The 20,393-nt window shown below is 38.3% G+C and overlaps 1 protein-coding gene across 1 annotated transcript in view; it reads right to left on the bottom strand.

Annotated features, from left to right (window-relative positions):
* LOC150081164 (sodium-coupled neutral amino acid transporter 9 homolog) overlaps nucleotides 1-20,393 on the bottom strand; it is a 240,840-nt gene that overhangs the window by 84,569 nt on the left and 135,878 nt on the right. The window contains exons 8-9 of the mRNA XM_090380964.1: nucleotides 14,699-14,890; nucleotides 519-620 (exon numbers count right to left, since the gene is read on the bottom strand). Of these exons, the coding sequence (XP_090237090.1) occupies nucleotides 519-620; nucleotides 14,699-14,890 (294 nt within the window). The remainder of the gene's footprint in view (nucleotides 1-518; nucleotides 621-14,698; nucleotides 14,891-20,393) is intronic.

Genomic DNA, 20,393 nt, shown 5'->3' with positions numbered 1-20,393 from the left:
AACTTGGAAACTAGACATCTTAGAGGAGACTTCATTGAGGTGTTTAAGGCTCTGAGAGGCATAAGCAAAATGAATAAGGACTAAATTTTCATAGTTATAAATGATTCCGGAACAAGGGACCATAATTCCAAGTTACAGGGGAAGATGTTTAGACTGGATTGCAGGAAATTTTATTTTAGTCAGCGAGTTATATATTACTGGAATAAGATACCTACATGGGTGGCAGAGGCTGACAGTTTAGGGAAATTCAAAGGTCAGCTGGATAATTACCTATGGGAGGAGGGAAACACACAGGTTGTTTATTTTCTTTTCTCTTATTTTTTTATTATTCTTATAATTTTATTTATTTTTTGTTATTTCATTTTATTTATTTTTGGCTGGTGCAGCATAAGCCATAGATTTCCTTGCACCATGCGGCATTGCTAATACTAAATCTCACTTGGGCCATTTGTGTGTGCCGTGCTTACTGTATACAACAAAGTACATGACTGCATACCAACATAAAACAAAACACTTACTTGATACATATTCTGTACTATGAGTACTGACATCAAAATGTATACCCCATTGTGAGGCTTTTACTATGATGAATATTATAAGGTAGATCACTGATAAGGTTCCTGGAAAATAAAATTCCAGAGATCATCTTAACATAACATTACATATACAGAAAAATATCAATTGACTAAAGATAATGGTTAAATCCAATAGGAAATATACTGCAAAACAACACAAAAATACGAAGGAGATTAACAATATATGAGATCAAGTTAACTATATATGTATACACAGTCTTGTGCATATTCTGAACAAAATGGGAATGTTGGTATACTGACTTCAACTTGTTAATAGCTATTTCTTTTATTTATTTATTATTTATTTATTTTTTTTTTGTACAGAAACCCCAAGCATAAGAGGGTATAAGAGGTATTAGAACCTACAGTATTTAGAAGATATTTGTTCACATTACATCTGAATTTCTGTAGATTGTAATTTTCAGGAAATACATATGAAGGGAGGTTGTTCCAGAAAACAGAAATTGAAGGAATAAATGAGGAAGAAGAAAAGTTGGTTCTGTGAGTTTGAAGTTGGACGGTAAAAGGATGCCGAGCTGTTTGGAAGAAAATTAACACTGAAATCAGAAGAGAAAACCCAGTTTTTCAGATGCAGAGGAAGCAATATTTGTGACGTGCTTATGCCAAGAGAGATTAAGTCAGGGTAATCCCTAAGAGAGAGAGATATGTGATGTTGTGTAGAAATCTAAGTGTCATTGAAAATAAGCATAGGAGCAGAAGAATCCTTTTTTTTTTTTTTTGCAAAATATAAGACAGGACTGAGTTTTAGAAGGATTGACATCAACTAAGTTATCTTTGCCCCACTGGAGGATTGCAAAGAAATCAGCATTTAAGGAACTGGTAGTGGATATTCCAGTTCCTTAAATGTCCCAGTAATTTTTTCAAGAGCCCCTAGGCCAAACGAAATACCTAACAGTTCCGTTTATTAAGTAGTTAGGTCCAAACAACTTAATAAGTAATGTTGAAACTGTGAACTACCTTGAGCTAGTAGTTCGTGCGGTGTCTGACAAATGTCAAGTATCGCTGTGTTTCCCTTGAAAATTTTAAATATCCTGCACCACCCCTGTGAGTTTGCTGTGGCACCCTGGAGCACAGTTTGGGAACTGGTGACATATCCTTGATGTTACTGTGAAAACTTTAATAATTCCATCCTTTATTGTATGCATTGTTTTGGTTCCATATTTTTATCTATCTGTTTTCAAGTTGAGTCTGTTTGTGCTGTTTAGGCTTCCCCCCCTTTACTTATCCACATCTTCCTTAGTATATGTGTCTCCAGGATTGACGGTTCATCCTAATTTTCTGTCTCATCTATAATTTCTCTGGTTTGGACACTGTAAAGATTGCACAGAACATTCAATAAGGGTATGCTCCTTGGACCTACATGAAGCACATATATTGTGCTTCCTGTAGATCCACAATATTTTGTCCCACAGTATACTGTCTGTGAATGTCAAATTCCTGATATTTGAAGCATCAGAAAGGGTTCATACATAAGGTCAGACAAATCAAACTGTTCATACATAACAGTTCAGGTATTCTACTTTTACTAAATTTGGTAGATCTGGAGAGTTAAATATTATTACGTTATTTCTGATTGGAACTAATGAGTCATTCTTTTAATAAGAATTCTCTAGGCACGAATAATGTTTTCACTTGAGAGTTAGTGTGCAATTTCTTTATCTGAGACATGCAGAAGGTCCCATTTTATTATCACTTCTTTCAAGTAGTAAAGGAGGCATGAGGGACATTTTAATTGGGGGGAGGGGTTCTTCAAAATGTTGTCAATTTAAGTAATAGTTTAGAGTGCCTGTACTGTGTTGTTTCAACAAGTAGGTCTCTGATTTTAATTGGTGAGCCATTTTGGGCCAGCAGCATTCTCAGACATTTGACTCTATCCTTTTCCCCTTTTCGTGGTACAGGTTATGATATGATTTTCCTGTTCTCCAGTGAGTAATGGGTCTGAGGACCCAGAGCATGTACTGATCCGGTCCATATTTACTCCTTTTAGACCTTGACAGATTACCTTATTTGTAAAGGTTTCAAACCCTTTTGCTTTTGTTTACTTTGGGTTCATTATTACCTCTGCTTTATGAATAGTATTTATTGGTTTTTGAAGAAATGCAGTTAATTTTTATGTTTGTTTCTCTCGTGGATCCATTTTATAATTCTCGATTCAAAGGTTATCGCACTATGTGAATGCTATTTTTAGGTCATCAGAGTCACTTCATCATATTATTTTGCCACGATTGCTAATTTATTGTTCAACTAGCTGCCATATTGTAATCGATAAGAAATAGTGTAACATTTTTTTTTTTTTTTTTTTTTATGTAAACCCCAAACACGAGAGGTATTAGAACCTATAGTACTTAGTACCATGATTGGGTTGGGGGTTGAGAAGACGAAAGAAGATATTTGTTGACCTTGGACTTGAACTTCTGTAGATTGTAATTTTCAGGAAGTACGTATGAAGGAAGGTTCTTCCAGAAAATGGCAGTTGAATGAATAAATAAGGAAGATGAAAAGTTGGTTCTGTGAGTTTGAAGTTGGACAGTAAATGGATGTTGGCTGGTGGCAGCACTTGTTCGGACTGTTTTGAAAGAGAGAGCTGAAATTATAGAAGCCAATTCAGAAGAACAGTGCCCATGGAAGTATCTGTAGAAGAGGCAATACGTACGTCTATGAGTGGAGAGACTCTGTTAGAGATGAATCATTAATTAACCTAACTGCCCTCTTCTGAATGGAATCAAGAAGCCTGAGAGAGGTTTTGGGGGCACCACCCCAGATGTGGGAACAATATTCCATGACTGGGCGGATTTGCGATGTATACAGAGTGAGCAGCTGTTTGGAAGAAAAGTAATGCTGAGAGCGAAAGGGAAAACCAAGTTTTTTAGATGCAGAGGAAGCAATATTTGTAATGTGCTTGTGCCAAGAGAGATTAAAAGTCAGGGTAATCCCCAAAAGAGATATATCATTTTGCCTAGAAATCGGAGTGTCACTAAAGATAAGCATAGGAGCAGAAGAATCCTTTTTGCGAGATATAAGACAAGATTGAGTTTCAGAAGGGTTGAAATCAACTAAGTTGTCTTTGCCCCACTGGAGAATTACCTGAAGATTGTCATTTAAGGAATTGGTGGCAGATTTTCGAGAAGTTGAAGCTGATTGAGCAGGACAAGGTTTCTCAAAATGGAAAGTGGAATGCAATGTGCTATTATCGAAAAACTATAGATAGGATTTCCAGTCAATAGAAGAAGGTCATTAATATACAAGAGGAAAAGAGTGGGGGAAAGAATTGAGACTTTCGGGACACCGGCATTAGTGGAGAAGTTAGAAGACAGAGAGCCATCTACCATCACCCTCAGTGAGCGATCAGAGAGAAAACTGGATAACCAATTACTAAAAACAGTTGGCAAACCATAAGATGGAAGCTTGTTTAGAAGACCTTTATGCCAAACACGATCAAAATCCTTTGAGATGTCAAGAGCAACTACTTGTGTTTCACTGAACCTTTCCATTGAATTAGTCCATAAATGGGTAACATAAGCCAGAACATCACCAGAGGATCGACACTGACGGAATCCATACTGGGGATCGTTGATCAGATGGAAGGTTTCTAGGTAGTTTAAGAGTTGGCTGTTAATTGATTTCTCCATTACTTTAGAAAGAGTAGAAGTAATTGCAATGGGACGATAATTGGATGGGAGGGATTTGTCACCCTTTTTAGGAACTGGCTGGATATGAGCAAATTTTCAAGCAGAAAGGAAAACACCTTTGGAATAAGAAAGTGAAAAAAGGTAGCAAAGAATGGGAGTAAGTTCAGGAGCACAGGTTTTAAGAACAAGTGGAGAAATACCATCGAGACCTGGAGCTTTCTTAGCATCAAGATTCATCAAAATCCTTCTGATATCCTTTTGACAGAAGACCACAGGAGGTATTGAATGGAGTGTGTTGGGAATGGTGGGAGGTGTTTTACCAAGATCATTAATACATGAGTTGGAAGAAAAATGGGATTCTAGCAGGTCAGCTTTATCCTTGGCTGAAGTGACAACAGAACCATCTGGTTTGGACAGAGGTGGGAGCAGAGATGGGCAAAAGTTGTGGCCAATAGCTTTGGCAAGGGACCAGAATGCTCAGCTACCATTAGGGCAAGAAGCAAGTTTTCAACTCTTAGCCTGTTCAAACTCTAGTTTGGACTGATTAATAACTGCTTTACAATTGTTGCGAGCTTTGGTGTAGGCAGAAAATGAAACTGAAAAATTAGAAACGAGCCAATTACGATATGCAACATTCTTCTCTTGAACAGCCTTAGCACATTTACTGGAAAACCAAGGTTTAGATAAAGGACGAGATGTCAAAGTGGAGTGTGGGATAAAGGATTCCATTCCTGCAAGAATAATTTCACTGACACGATCTGAGCAAACGTTGACATCAGAAGTTTTGAAACAGTAATCCGACCAAGGAAAAGAAGAAAAGAAATCTCGCAGGTCATCCCATTTTGCATTCTTGTAATGCCAAACAACACAAGGTTGGGAATAGCCATGAAATAAAGGCTCCATTGGAGAAGAGACAATCACCAAGTTGTGATCTAAAGTGCCTAAAGGACCTCTCACTTCGACCGTACTTAGAAGGGTTGTGTGTGAGAAAAAAGCTTAAGCTTGTTGGCTGTATGATTAGGATTGTCCGGTATTCTTGTAGGTAAATGAACAATCTGTGCAAGGTCATTACTAATTGTAAAAGCCTCAGCATCTCGACCAGCTGGATCGGTGTGACTAGAAAACGGAAGCCAGCTGGAGTTGTGAACATTAAAATCACCAAGGCAAATTACCTCACTGTTAGGAAAGTTGGACTGGAGAAAGTCAAGTTGCAAAGAGAGGAAGTCAAAGAGCTCCAAGTGATTAGTGGAGTTGGGAGAACAGTAGAGACAATAGATGAATTTTACACAATGAGGTAGAGAGATTTTAAGCCAAGTCTCTGACAGGGAATATCAGAACGGACACATGCACAAGTACCACCTTTGAGGCGAAAAGAATCATATAGCGAATAATTTAGGCATCTCAGATGAGCAGTAGTTGATATACATATCTCGAATTGATAGCATAAGATATAAAGTTAAATTAGATAGCATAATACGAAGCACTCAATTAGGAATCTGTTAGCCTATTATAGTATTATCAATTAATCAAAAATATTAATCTTATTAAGTTTCTTTGTTAATTATTGTATTTAAACGGAAGTCATGACCCAGACTAGAGCTACGAAGCAAAGATCACAGACTAGTAAGAGTGCTGTGACTCAGGAGAGAAACAAAGGAGGCGATTCTCCAATGCCTCACAGTCTCAAAGAATGTGCAAAATGCTGAACTTTCTAAAATGGGATGTGACCTAGCCAAGGAGAATGTCTTTGTGTGTACTAAATGTCTAGAGTGTCAAGAAATTAGGTGCCAACTCAGCATTCTGATGGGCATCTATGAGATGCCTTAAAGTGTAGAGTAAATGCTCTCGAAGAAATTAATGAGGGACCCGTCAAGCTCTCAGCTGCCAAACTCAAGTCTGTGTTGCCTGATGCACAGAGCTCAATCCTGTGCATCAGGCAACACACAATCTCCAAGACAGAATGCGCTGATCCCACAGGAATTAGTTATTGTTGGTGACTCTACTGTCAGGGAGACGGGGAATATACTATGCAAGAAGGATACACAGAACAGGACCAGGGTATGTCTGCAAGAGGCAAAAGTTGATGATGTATTGCAGTTATCTTTTAAGGGCACAAAACGTGATATTGTTGTACACGTTGGCACTAATGACATTAAGAGTAAGAGATCTGCAGATTTACTCAACAAGTAAATTTCAACAAGTCAATGTTGGAAAAAAGGTTGTGAGTTAGGTTTGAATGTGAAAGTTTCTGCAATTCTGCCCAGACACGATAGGAAGGGGTATATGATGAGAGCCTTGTTGATCACTTCAGCCCTGGAGAGATTGTGCAAGGCTAAAGGGATAGAATTTTTTTTCAGCCTGGTCTGTGCTTGTTGACAGGAGAGACTGCTTCTACAGGGATGGGGTACCCTTAAATAGAAAGGGTGCAAGAATATTTGCTGATGAAAACTGCTAGCTTTGGGGGGGGGGAGAAGATACACAGACTAAACGGTTAACAGTGGCCGCAGGCAGAGGCAAAAGTGATTCTTGCACTGCTTCTATTAGAATGAGCAGCAGCCTGGAAAGCAAGGCAATGGAGATTTCCAGCCCTGCTGGGAGTCATACTGGAACAAATAAATACATGGGCAGTGTTAGGGTATATAAGAGTAGAAACAGGTGCATGTATACTGTTAATAAACTTGATGAGCTTGAAGTGTTAGTCAAGGCATCAAAGGCAGATATTGTTGGAATATCAGAGACGTGATGTCTCACAGACGTCTGTGTAGAATTGGAATTTGGGGAGTACAATGTGTACAGAAAGAATAGACAGGACAGGAAGGGAGGAGGGGCAATGCTGTTATTTAAGAAACAAAATCTAAGGAAGTGCATCCAATTGATATTGGTGGACAATGCAATGTTGAGTCTGTTTGGTGTGATATAAGCACAGGGAAAATAAAAATGAGAGTAGGTGCATGTTATAGGCCTAATGAATCTGATGAGTATAATGAGCAATTGTGAAGAGAAATAGAGTGGGCCAGTAAATCAGAACATCTTATAATGGCTGATTTTAACTTTCCAGATATTGACTGGAACTTGTGAATTGGTCACTCACACACTAGCAAGAATTTTATGGATTTATTGGATGACTGTTTTCTACAGCTACATGTTCAAGAGGCAACCAGTAATACTCTTGATCTGATATCAGCAGTGATTATTCATGCATTAAGAATTTGAAGATAAAGGAAACACTGGGTGACAGTGATCACAATGTACTGATGTGGGAATTACTTAAGGATGTCATCATCATCAGCCATTTTCAATCCACTGCAGGATGAAGGCTTACCAGTCCCTTCTGTTTTGAGCACTGGCCACCCATTTACTACCCAAAAACTCATGAATTTCATCTATCCATCTCCACCTTTGTCTTCCAGGTTTTCTTCTAGCTCCTCTAGCTCTTCTTGGGTACCATTCTGTTATTTTCTTAGTACATCTGTCATCATGTCTTCGAGCTATGTGTCCTGCCCAAGACCACATTAGTTCTTTAGTTTTGACAAGAATGTCCTTTACTTGAGTTTGCTGCCTAATCCATGTGTTTCTCTTCTTATCTAACAGTCTAATTCCCAATATAATTCGTTCCATTCTTCGCTGTGTAGTTCTGAGCTTCTCTTCATTCTTTTGGTGAGTGCCCAAGTTTCACTTCCATAAGTCATGGTGGGGAGTATACATTGATTCATTATTTTACGTTTCAGACAAACTGGGATATTGCTCTTCAGTATGTGACTATATTTCCTGAATGCTATCCATCCAAAATTTATTCTTCTCTTGACTTCCAGCCATTTATCATTATTACAGCTAATAACTTGTCCCAGATAAGTATATGACTCCACCTTTTCAATTACTGCTCCTTTAATCCCTTTCCGCAGCATACTTGTTCATCATTACTTTTGTTTTAGCCATATTCATCTTTAGTCCAAAATCCTTACTAACTGTGCATAACTGATTAAGATTTTCCTGTAATTCTTTGGGATCGTGGCTTATGACCACAACGTCATCTGCAAATCGTAAATGGTTTAGGTACTCTCCGTTCACATTGACTCCTTTCTGCGACCAGTCTAATCTTCTGAAAGCTTCCTCAAGGGCAGCAGTAAACGGCTTCGGACATGGTGTGTCTCCTTGTCGAACTCCTTTCTCGATTTTAAATTTCCTACTGTCTTTGTCTAGTCTAATAAAGGAGGTAGTGTTCTCATATATTTTCTTCAAAATCATAATATGCGGGGTATCTACGCCTTTTCTTTCCAGTGCCCGAAAAATTGTCTTATGCTGTATGAAGTCAAATGCCTTTTCATAATCCACAAATGCCAGCCATAACGGTGTTTTATATTCATTTGCTTTCTCCATTAGCTGTGATATTACGTGAAGGTGATCCATAGTTGAGAATCCTGTCCTAAAGCCAGCTTGCTCTTTCGGTTGATTCTCATCAAGTATTCTTTCTAATCTGTTAGTAATGACCCTTGTGAACAACTTGTAGATGTGGGATAACAAGCTAATTGGTCTATAATTTCCAATTTCTGATTTATCTCCTTTCTTATGCAGCAAAACTATGATTGCATTATTCCACTGCTTAGGCATCACACCTTTTCTAATGCACTTTGTGAAGAGCCTTGCCAGTTTTTGTGTTATGTCTCTTCCTCCCAATTTTAACAACTCTACAGTAACTTCATCTGTCCCCGGGGCTTTCCGATTCTTCATTTTCTTCAATGCATGTTCTACCTCATCAGGAAGAATATCGGGTATGTTGTATGTGTTGCTACTTTGCAATACATCTTCCCCACTGCTGGTATCATTCCCTCGCTCCTTGTATAATTCTCTATAGTAGTCTTCTGCTATTTGAATTATGCCTTCTCTGCTGTTTATAAGTACACCATTGCTATTCTTCAGTTTCAGTATAATTTGTCTTTCTGTATTATTGCTCGTGGCTGCTGATTTAAATCCTTTGTTTTCCCTTAATGCTTGTTCTACTTTTCTTGTGTTAAATCTTCTTATGTCCTCTCTGAGTCTCTTTCTAATGGCTTTGCATAACTCAGTATACTCAATTTTCTTCCTGTCAGTGTTTTTCTTGCTCTTCATTTGTTGTCTTCGGTTCATCATGACAAGTGTTTCTTGACTAATTTTTTCTTCTTTGGATTTCTGTTTGCCTATAGGTTTCTTGGGCTTTATCACTTTCAGAAAGTTGTAATATTCCTCGTCGATATCTTGGTCCTGAGCAGTCTGCAGAAGCTCAAACTTGTTCTTAAGTTCCAGTACATACTGCTTTTTCTCCTCCTCTGTTATCTCAAAGACCTTTGTATTATTTACTTGAGTCAGTTTTTTCCTTTCCTTTCCTACATCTATATCAAGTGTACATCTTACCATTCTGTGATCACTTCCAACATTTACCTTATTCAGGACAGTAACATCATTCACAATATATCTTCTGTTAGTGAGGATGAAGTTGATTTCATTAATTGTTAATCCATTTCGACTCTTATATGTCCACTTTCTGTTCACCCTTTTCTTGAAAAAGGTGTTCATTACTGACAGTCCTTGAGATTCTGCAAATTCCACAAGTCTTTCACCTCTTTTATTTCTTTCACCAATTCCAAAATTTCCTATAGTTCCTCTTTCTGCACTGTTTTGCCTTTTTCCAACTTTAGCATTGAAGTCCCCCATAATAATAGTGTAGTGGGTTTTCTGCTCATCTAGAAGACTCTCAATTTCGGTGTACATTTCTTCAACCTCTTCATCATCATGGCTTGATGTTGGTGCATAAATAATCTTTAGCTTGTACCTTTTAGAAATCTTGAGTATTAGTCTTGACACCCTTGGTGATGTACTTTTGAATTCCAAAATGTTGTTTTTAAAATTTTTATGGACCAGAAACCCAACTCCACCTTCACTCCTTTCACTGTTTCCATTGATGTACAGCAGATTTCCACTTAATAAACTTATAAGTGATTCATTTCTTCTTCTTGTTTCAGCCAAACCGATGATATTCCAATTCACATTTTCTAATTCCTTTTCCAGCTCTAATATCCTTAAGGATATAACTACCATCAAAGCTAAAGGGAAGGGCTTTTGCTTTCGTACAAGGGTGTCAGACAGTTTTAAATTCTGTACAGTGGGATCAAATGATGATGTTACCAACGTTGAATTCTAAATGGGAAGCCTTCAGTGACTAAATTTTGGTGGCTACTAGGCTTTTCATTCCAACTAAGAAATACTGTTCAACGTTTAGGCCTAAATGGAGGTCAGATGAACTAATGAGGCTCGTGGCAGAGAAGAAAAATGTATGGGATGCATATAAAGTATCAGGTGACACAGAAGATATAAACTAGTCTGTAATCAAAGTCACAAACGAGGTTAGGCAGGCGAAAGCAGATTATGAGAAATCATTGGCAAAAGATTCAAAGAAAAACAGCAAAGAGTTCTTTACTTATGTAAACTCTAAAAGGAAAGGGATGAATCAGATTGGACCACTTAACATAGATGGGTTGACTATTGATGATCATGCATGGGTAGCTGATAAACTGAATGAATATTTTGCAACTACATTCATACATGAGGAGTTATTCAAAGAGGAGAGTGCAAGAAGTTTATCAAACTCTTAACAGGGAGCTAAGTGATTCTGTAATAACTGAGAGCAAAGTGGAGGAGAAATTGTTGAAGTTAAACATAAAAAACAGGCACCTGGGGTTGATGGGATCTATCCAGTTATATTAAAGGAGGCAGCAAAGGAAGTAAGCAAACAATTAGCCATAATTATGAGAGCTTCTTTGGACTCAGGGGTGGTTCCCATGGACTGGAGATGTGCAAATGTTTCACAAATTCACAAAGGGGGTTCAAAAGATGACACAGGTAACTATAAACATGTTAGTTTAACTTGTGTTTTGGGGAAAATAATGGAATCACTGGTTAAAGAAGCATTGCAGGATCATCTAGAGAAGACTGCAGTAATAGTTAAGACACAGCATGGGTTTGTTAAATGGAGGTATTGTCTGGCGAATTTGATTGGATACTATGATGTGATCACAAAGGAACTGAATGCCAAAAATAATTTTGATACCATACACTTGGATTTCAGGAAAGCTTTGAGGCTGTTGCAAATGGAAGACTGCTATACAAACTGAGATGTATGGCATTAAGGGTAAGTTGTAACAATGGATAAAGGGATGGTAGAGTGGGAGACGACAGAGAGTGGTAATCAATGGATACTGCTCTTCATGGACAAATGTTATTAATGGAGTTCCCCAGGGTTCAGTGTTGGGCCTATTGTTCTTTTGTATATTTAACAATGATATTGATGAAGGTATATCATGTTTAATGTCCAAGTTTGCAGATGATACAAAGGTTGGCAGGGTTGTTAATGACAGTAAAAACAGTATGCTGTTACACCTGGATCTAGATAAGTTGGGCAAATGGGCTGAAAAGTGGCAATTGAAGTTTAGCATTGACAAATACAAAGTACTGCATATGGATAGCAATAACCGAAGAGAAACGTACCCACTGTGTAGTACTATACTCAGGGAAATGGAAAGTGAAACTGTGCAGTCAAATATGAAGTTTGCTGAGCAGTACAGAGGCTGCCAGGGCAGGGCAGGTCATGGAGTCTTGTCAATGATATATAGGAATTTTGCTAGCAGGAACAGGGAGGTGATTATCTTGTTGTACAAGGCAATGGTCAGGCCATACCTAGAGTACTGTGTACAGGTCTGGAGGCCTCATTTTAGGAAGGATATAGAGTTGCTAGAATGAGTACAAAGAAGGGTAAGGGGGAACTAATGGGTGCTCTTACCAAGAAAGCCTTAAGTTCTGCAAATTGCAGCACCTGGAGAATAGGCACCTGCAAGGTGATCTGATTGAGGTGTATAATGCCTTGAATGGGTTCAGCAAGCTGAATGCTGATAGAATTCTTCCTCTTGCTCAGATTAAGAACCTGAGGGGGCACAGCTTCAAAATAAAGGAAAGTGTTGTAGAATAGATGTGCAGAATTTGCCTTTAGCCAGCAGGTAGTTGATTGGGGAACAGACTTCCATCTTTTGTTGTGGAAAGTGATAGCCTAAATAAATTTAAGGCTGAGCTGGACAGGTATTTGGAATGAATGGAGGGGTGAAATGGGAGGGTTTTTTTTTTTTTTTTTTTTTTTGGCTGATGCTGCATAAGCTTGCTTTCTTGCATTTGGTCCTTGAGGTTGTCACAGACATTCTCTCGGATATGCCAGACAAGCTGTACTTGCTACCTGGGAGTCTAAAACGCTGATGGAACTGATATTCGTGTGACACTCAAGTTAAATGGACCCAATTTCGGCGAAATCCGGACGATCTGTGACAGCCAAATCCTCTGCTTGCACCTTCCCGATGGTGGGACTGTTAGTAATCCTGGTTAATTAATGATTCATCTCTAACAGAGTCTCTCCACTCACTTTCTCATAGACGCACTGTTTCTGCTGCATGCCTCTTCTACAGATACTTCCATGGGCACTGTTCTTCTGAATTGGCTTCTATAATTCCCGCTCTCTCTTTCAAAACAGTCCGAACACGTGCTGCCACCAGCCAACATCCATTTACTGTCCAACTTCAAACCCACAGAACCAACTTTTCATCTTCCTCATTTATTCATTCAACTGCCGTTTTCTGGAACAACCTTCCTTCATACATATTTCTTGAAAATTACAATCTACAGAAGTTCAAGTCCAACATCAACAAATATCTTCTTTTGTCTTCTCAACCTCCAACCCAAGCACGGTACTAAGTACTATAGGTTCTAATACCTCTCGTGTTTGGGGTTCACATAAAAAAAAATATATATATCTCATGCCTCTACTAATGCTAATCCCACCACAACGGAGGCAGGGCAGTTCCAGTGTGACAAAACAAAGATTAGTAAGGACTAGTTATTAACCCAGAAAAAAAATAATAATAATAATAAACAAAGTTATCTTTTCCTTTCTTGCTATTTTCAATACTTGATGAAAACAAAGCTGGTTATTAAGTTAGGAGTTTTAATAAAATTAGAAAAGAAAAAGAACTAATAATAACTGCAGAAAAAGTCACTTGAAGCATAGAGAAATCACTCGATCAAAAATCGATTGGTACCTGGGTCACCATGATCAAAGTGCTAGTACTTCCTGATGGGCATAGTAAATTTAGTTTCATTCAGCTAGTTAAAAGAAATGCTATCTGGAAAGCGAGCTTAAAAAAACCTAACAATATCTGGAACATTTTCTTGGAAAAATGCCCAACTGTTAAGTATTTAAAAGAAATAATTAGAGCAAATGAGGGAAACATATTCATGTTGACAAGTGAGACAAAGGGACAAAAATATTAAATTTTGGGAGCAACAGATAATCAGATTTCATGAAGTTCACCTTTGAGCAGTGTGCTATCAATCACTGGAATAAGTGTCACCGCTCAAAGTAGTTCAAGCAAAAGTGATGAACTTCAAGGAAGATTTGATGGTATCTGTTTAGAAATGGGAAAATTGTTACTAATTTTTTTTTTTTTTTTTTGACTGATGCAGGATAAGTTTGCATCCTGATATCATTTGACTTTATCAATACTAATCAAAAAATATGCAGTACAGATGTTACAAACAAGTATTAAAAATGACAGCATTAATCCACACAGTTCTTGGAATATACATCATCAGCAATACAAACAAGGATCAAATTTTTAATACTTCAAAAAATATTTAATCAAAATGATATGGTATATTTAACTACATTTCACTTATCTTTATATCTTTTGCATTCATTTATAAGACTTCAAGTTTTGAATCAAATCTCTTATCTTCAAAATGAGACTATTAATGCATCTGCAAGTGCATCATTAAACTTTAATAATTAATTAAAATATACTCAAGTAATGTATGACAAAAGCCCAAAATACACTGAAAAACAAACTTTTGGCTATAAACTTTATAACCAATGCATGCAATTTTATTATGTTAGCACAGTGGTTTTCAACAGGGGGGGTGCTGCAACAACATTCCAGGGGTGCCACGTAATTTGGGTTTAAGTTACTTAAACTTGCTATTTTTTAAAATTTATGTTTATTTCATTATAAAAAGGTGTAAAGTATTTTTTTTAATTTTGTGGTGATCTATAATTGATGTTTATTTAGTACCTCTATATAAAGAATAAAATTATTACATACCGTATATATATAATTTGTATTATGAAATGTAATTTTTTTAATTATATTATTGTAATAACTCATATAACATATATATTTTTAATATTTTATATAGAGATTAACAAGTAGAAAATTGAGTAGGAGTGCCGCAAAATAAAATAAATAAAAATTTTAATAACGGCCCACCCCAACGGGGGGGCCGTTATTAAAAAAAGGGTTGAAAACCACTGTGTTAGCAACAAAATACTTAAGTAATTTAAAATTTCAAAATATCACACCTAACAAAGCAGCACATAAGAAATATTTCCAAAATCAATTTCCTTACCTAATGCATTAAACTTTGTGAAAAAAGTTGGTGATTTTAGACACAGCAGTGGTCCTAAGCAGAATGCCATGTAAAATGGAACTGTTCCATCCAAATCCCAAAATTTGTGGAAAATATCTGTGTTTTCTATCTGGGCTGAATTGACATGATTGGTATCATTTCCTATTACTGGTAAAGCACGTGGACAATACACTAGAGAAAATAAAACAATGTTTTAAATAATGCAAAAATAATTTTATTTCCGTTTGTATATTTTTATTTTTAAATATGTTTAATTTTTATTTATAAATGTGTTAACTTTATTTATAAATATGTGTAGGTTTACTTAACAGAATCTTTTAAAACATTGCTGAATGTTTTAAAAATATATAAACTACCGTTTCAGATAGTTCACTAATGATTAATCCACCAAGTTGAGAGGAAATAAAATAAATATCCATTTTTTGTTGCACCAAGCAAATAAATAATTGACTGGAGACAATATACTCAATAAGGCCAAGGCAAGAAGGGTTTACAATCAGATCCCAATGATAATACATTGACAAATGCAAAGTACTGCATATGGGTAGCAGTAACCAAAGAGAAACATACCAACTATGTGGTACTACTCAGGAAGTGGAGAATGAAAAAGACCTGTGGGTAATTGTGCAGTCAGATATCAAGTTCTCTGAGAAGTGCAGACGGGCTGCCAGAGCAGATCATGGAATTTTGTCAATGATATATGAATTTTGCTAGCAGAGAGAAGGAGGTGATTATCCCGTTGTATAAGGCAATGGTCAGGCCACACCTTGAGTACTGCATACAGGTCTGGAGGCCTGATTTTAGGAAGGATGTAGAGTTGCTAGAAAGAGTACACAGATGGACAACAAAATTGTTGAGAGGAACAAACGGGTGCTCTTCCCAAGAGAGGCTTAAGTTCTGCAAGTTGCACCATCTGGAGACTAGGCACCTAGTCTCCTGATGGGATACAAAGACAATACACTGTAGAATAGATGGTAGAATAGATGTGCAGAAGTTTGTTTTTAGCCAGCAGGTAGTTGATTGCTGGAACAGGCTTCCATCTGTTGTTCTGGAAGATGATAGCTTAAATAAATTTAAGACTGAACTAGACAAACATTTGGAGTGACCGGATGGGTGAAATGGGAAGGGTTTTTTTTTTTTTTTTTTTGGCTGATGCTATATAAGCTTGCTTTCTTCCATCATATGCCTCAACAAATGCTAATGCTAAATAATAACAAACAAGTCTTACTGGCATAAGAATCATAATTCCACATGAACCTAAGACAGGAGATCAAAGAGATGTGGCAGCTGCAAGTAATGACCATCCTGATCATCGTGTCAACCACTGGAATGGTGTCAAAGACCCTACATAACAGCATAACAGAAATAGGTCTCCCAGCAAACACCTACAAGGAACTCAAGAAAGTTGCAATTCTGAACAACTGCAGCAACTGCAGGATAGTCAGAGAGTTCCTTGACCAACAGTAACACCAGACATTACAACCACCCCGTGTACTTGGTGGCAGTACCCGTCACGGAGTGGAATCCCCCAATCAGGGAGAAATAATATAAGAGCAACAATAATAATAATATAAGGGAGAAATAATATAAGAGCAAAAATAATAATAATAATATAGACCAAAGAATATGGACACATGGAAAACCTCAGGAGGAAGAGCAAGAAGAAAATGGCACCTCCGTAGCCAGGTGGGCAGGAGCGGCAGTGCATAGCACACGCTTCTTGATTAGACCGTGGTTCGAGCCCGTGACCACCAAATACGGAGGATGCGGAAAGGTCAGGGAATGACCACCGCATAATCCTCGGAGCAATATGGCCCTAGTTGCTAATGCTCCTAAAAAAAACCAAATAACAACAATAACAAATAGGAAGAAGAAATACAACCCACAGCAGCTGAAGTGGAAAGAGACAAGGTCATAATATCCAAAATAGAAGATGAATGGAAGAAGAATTTGAAGGAATGGACCCCACAAAGACCCATGTGATACCAAAGCAGAGATCCAATAGAATCCTGTGGAGAGTCATAGACCACCTAATTCGGCCAATACTATCACATTACCTCAACAACAATGTTGCAGCACTGGAGGCCATCCACACAGCTGTACACTGTGGTGCCACAGCAGCCACTAAGATTAATGGAAGAGAAACGAGAAACCAGCAGCAGAAGAACCACAAAAAAGAAGGAACTGCCAGCATGGAAAGGAAGACTTCAGCAGAAGATATAATTAAGGGTCAAGATAGGCCAATTGACCCAGCACCAACAGGGTAATAGAAGTAAGAAATTGACTGGAAGAGTGAAAAGCATCCGAGAGAGAGAGAGAGAGAGACAGCATCCACAGAAAATATGAGATCAAAAATCAGAGTATAGGAGAACACTTGGATACACTGAAGCAGAACCTCCTTGCACTGAGCAAGAGACTACACCAATACAAAGAGTGCACCCAGAGGAAAATAAACAACCGAATCTTCAATGAGGACCAAAGAGCCTTCTACAGGAGTCTCGGAAAAGAGAGAAAGATGGAAACAAACCACTTGAGCAGAAGACGATCGAGGAGTTCTGGGGAAGCATATGGAGCAGTGAAGTAAGACATAACAGCCAAGCCTCCTGGATAGAACTATTATGGAAGAAAATCAAGGATGTACAAGAGATGAGAGATTGGAAGATTTGGGAAGAAGTAATACAGTTGATCAGGAATTCCCACAACTGGCTAACCCCAAGAATAATTAACGTCCACAACTACTGGTACAAGAATCTCGCTTGAACACACAAGTAGCTGGCAGAGCAGTTCACCCAATTGATAAGGCACCCAGAGACAATCCAGAAGTTTCTCACTCAAGAAATTGCATATCTGAAGGCTAAAGACCAAGATACAAGAAACCTGGCAAAATACAGGTCAATCACCTGTCTCTCAACAATGCACAGGATCCTGACCAGCTGCATAACCAAGAAGATATCAGACTACTTGGAGAGCCAGAACATAATGGCCGAACAGCAGAAAGGATGCAAGCAGAAATTAACCATAGATGCTGTGGTTATAGAGCAAGCCTAAAGAAACGCCGCAACTTGTACACAGCCTACATAGATTACCGCAAGGCCTTCGACTCCATTTCTCATAACTGGATAATAGAGGCGCTAAAGATCTACGAAGTCAATCAGACAGTGACAAAATTCTGAGATGCAACCATGACGAAATGGAGTACCATCATTAAGGTCGAAACATCACAACCAGACCGATCCCCATCAGGAGAGAATCTTTCAGGGAGATGCCCTGAGCCCACTGTGGTTCTGTTTAGCACTCAATCCGCTGTCCACCATGCTCAACAGTAGCAAGTATGGATATAACCTCATCCGATCATTTCTCAAAGGTTTTCCTTCCTCAAAGAATGAAGGAAAACCTGTCACCCACCTGATGTACATAGATGAGATCAAGTTCTACGCAGCAACTGCAAAGTAATAACTGCAGCAACTGCTCTGGATCATAGAAGAATTCAGCAATGATATCATGATGGAATTTGGTCTAGACCAAGGGTGGCGAACCTTTTTAAGGGTGCATGCCAAAATTGGCCAAATCGCGTGCCAAAATTAGCTAAACATTTTAAAAAACTACATTCACATTTCAGAACACAAAATGCATAATACTTTATTATCTTTCTTGATAATACAAACTCTTTCACTCCAAAATTCTTGAAATTCTCTACTACTCCCCCCTACATTTGAAAGTTTTTGTTTCTTTGCTGGTTGAGCTGACATTCTAAATCCAATCTCCACACCACGTACAAACTGTAATTGATAATGAATGAGGCTACACTAAATACTGAATATGGAAAATATATCTCATATAACTTTACCAATAACTTCTGTTCTGAATAAATGGGTGAAATATACAAATTTTTTTCTTAATTTCTTTTCACAATTTCGTCATTACGTCTCACAACACCAACTTCAAACAAATCACTGCATGGTTTGAAATTTTTTTTTTTTGGGACACTCTGAATTCTGCGTGCCCAAAAAAAATTGTATGTGTGCCATTTTGGGCATGTGTGCCATGGGATCGCCACCCCTGGTCTAGACAAATGCAAGATCCATGGATTACATTGGGGTAAATTGGTCAGCTGAAGCTACCAGCAGCAGACTGGTAAAGAGATCAAAGCTACAACAGAGGGAGAGACCTAGAAATGCCTGGGGATGATACAGGCTCAGCAGTTAGAGCACAAGGAAATAATCAAGGCCTGCCCGACCAAAAGATACCTCAGAGATTCAGAAGGCTGCTGAAAGCAAAGCTGAATAGAGGGAACACAGTTAAAGCTATAAACACCTATGCAGTCCCAGTGCTATCATACTCTTTTGGGATCACAGATTGAACTAACACTGAGTTGGAGGATATCATGAGAAAGACAAGGCCAATGATGACCAAGAGCCGCCAACACCACCAGAAGTCAGCCGTGGAGAGACTGACAATAGCTAGGAAAGAGGAAGGAAGGGGCCTGATAGACCTCATCGAACAACAGAAAAGAGCGATAGCTATTCTGAAGGATTACTTTCAGAAAAACACAGCAGCAGGCCATAAGGAAGATAGCCAAGTAGCATACCCCACTCAACCTAAGCAAGGAGTCTCCACCTTCCCAGATAGAACAAGCAAAGCTAGAAAGATTACAATGCATGGGTTGCGAGCAGGATGCTGTTCCCCAAGACTGAAGGATTCATGGTTGCCATCCAAGACCAGGTAATTAGAAACTATAGCAAATACATCACCGAGGAACCCAGAGTGTCAGACAACACATGTAGACAATGCCACGTGGCCTCAGAAATGATCCAACACATCACTGCAGGATGCAAGGTGAAAACCCAGACTAAGTACACTCACCAGGTAGCCAGGATAATACATCATAAACTAGCAAAGAAATACCAATCAATCAAAGAAAGTGTACCGTGTTACAAGTATGAGCCCCGGGCAGTGTTAGAGATGCCAACCCACAAGGTGTACTGGGACTGTGCCGTAATAATGGACTGGACATAACCTTTTACAACAAGAAGAAAAAGGCTACTTATCAGACTGACATAGCAGTGCCCAACACTGGCAATCTCCAGAACACCCATGAGGAAAAGATCAGGAAGTACATGAACCTAACACGGGAGATCAATGTATATGCAAGACTTAACGACTGTCCCAATCATTGTATTGACCACCAGTATGGTGCCAAAGACCCTACATAGCAGCCTAGCAGCAATAGGTCTCCTAGAGAACACCTACAAGGAACTCCAGAAAGGTGCCATTCTGAACACCTGTAGGATAATCAGAGTTCCTTGACCAACAGTAACACCAGACATAACAACTACCTTGTGTTTTGGCAGCAGTAGTTTTTGTGGAGTTGGAACCCCCCAATCAGGGAGAAATAATATATGAGTAACAATAACAGTAATAATAATAAAACATTCACACAAGCCGACAGGTTGTGTGTGTGTGTGTGTGTGTGTGTGTGTGTGTGTGTGTGTGTGTGTGTGTGTGTGTGTGTGTTTTATTATAAAACTGCAAGGCAACAAAAGTGCAAGCTGTATGGATGTGATGATCCAAGAGGTCACTGTACTTCCTTCTCCTACAACTTTCTGCAAGGCACATAGGATAGAATTTTTCTCAGCCTGGATTATGCTTGTTAACAGAAGAGACTGATTCTACA

Source organism: Mastigoproctus giganteus, chromosome 9 (assembly GCF_048544385.1).
Source record: "Mastigoproctus giganteus isolate SK-2022 chromosome 9, ASM4854438v1, whole genome shotgun sequence".
Lineage (NCBI taxonomy): Eukaryota > Metazoa > Arthropoda > Arachnida > Uropygi > Thelyphonidae > Mastigoproctus > Mastigoproctus giganteus.
Note: the sequence above shows the minus strand (reverse complement) of the source record. Positions and strands in the feature narration are given on the sequence as shown.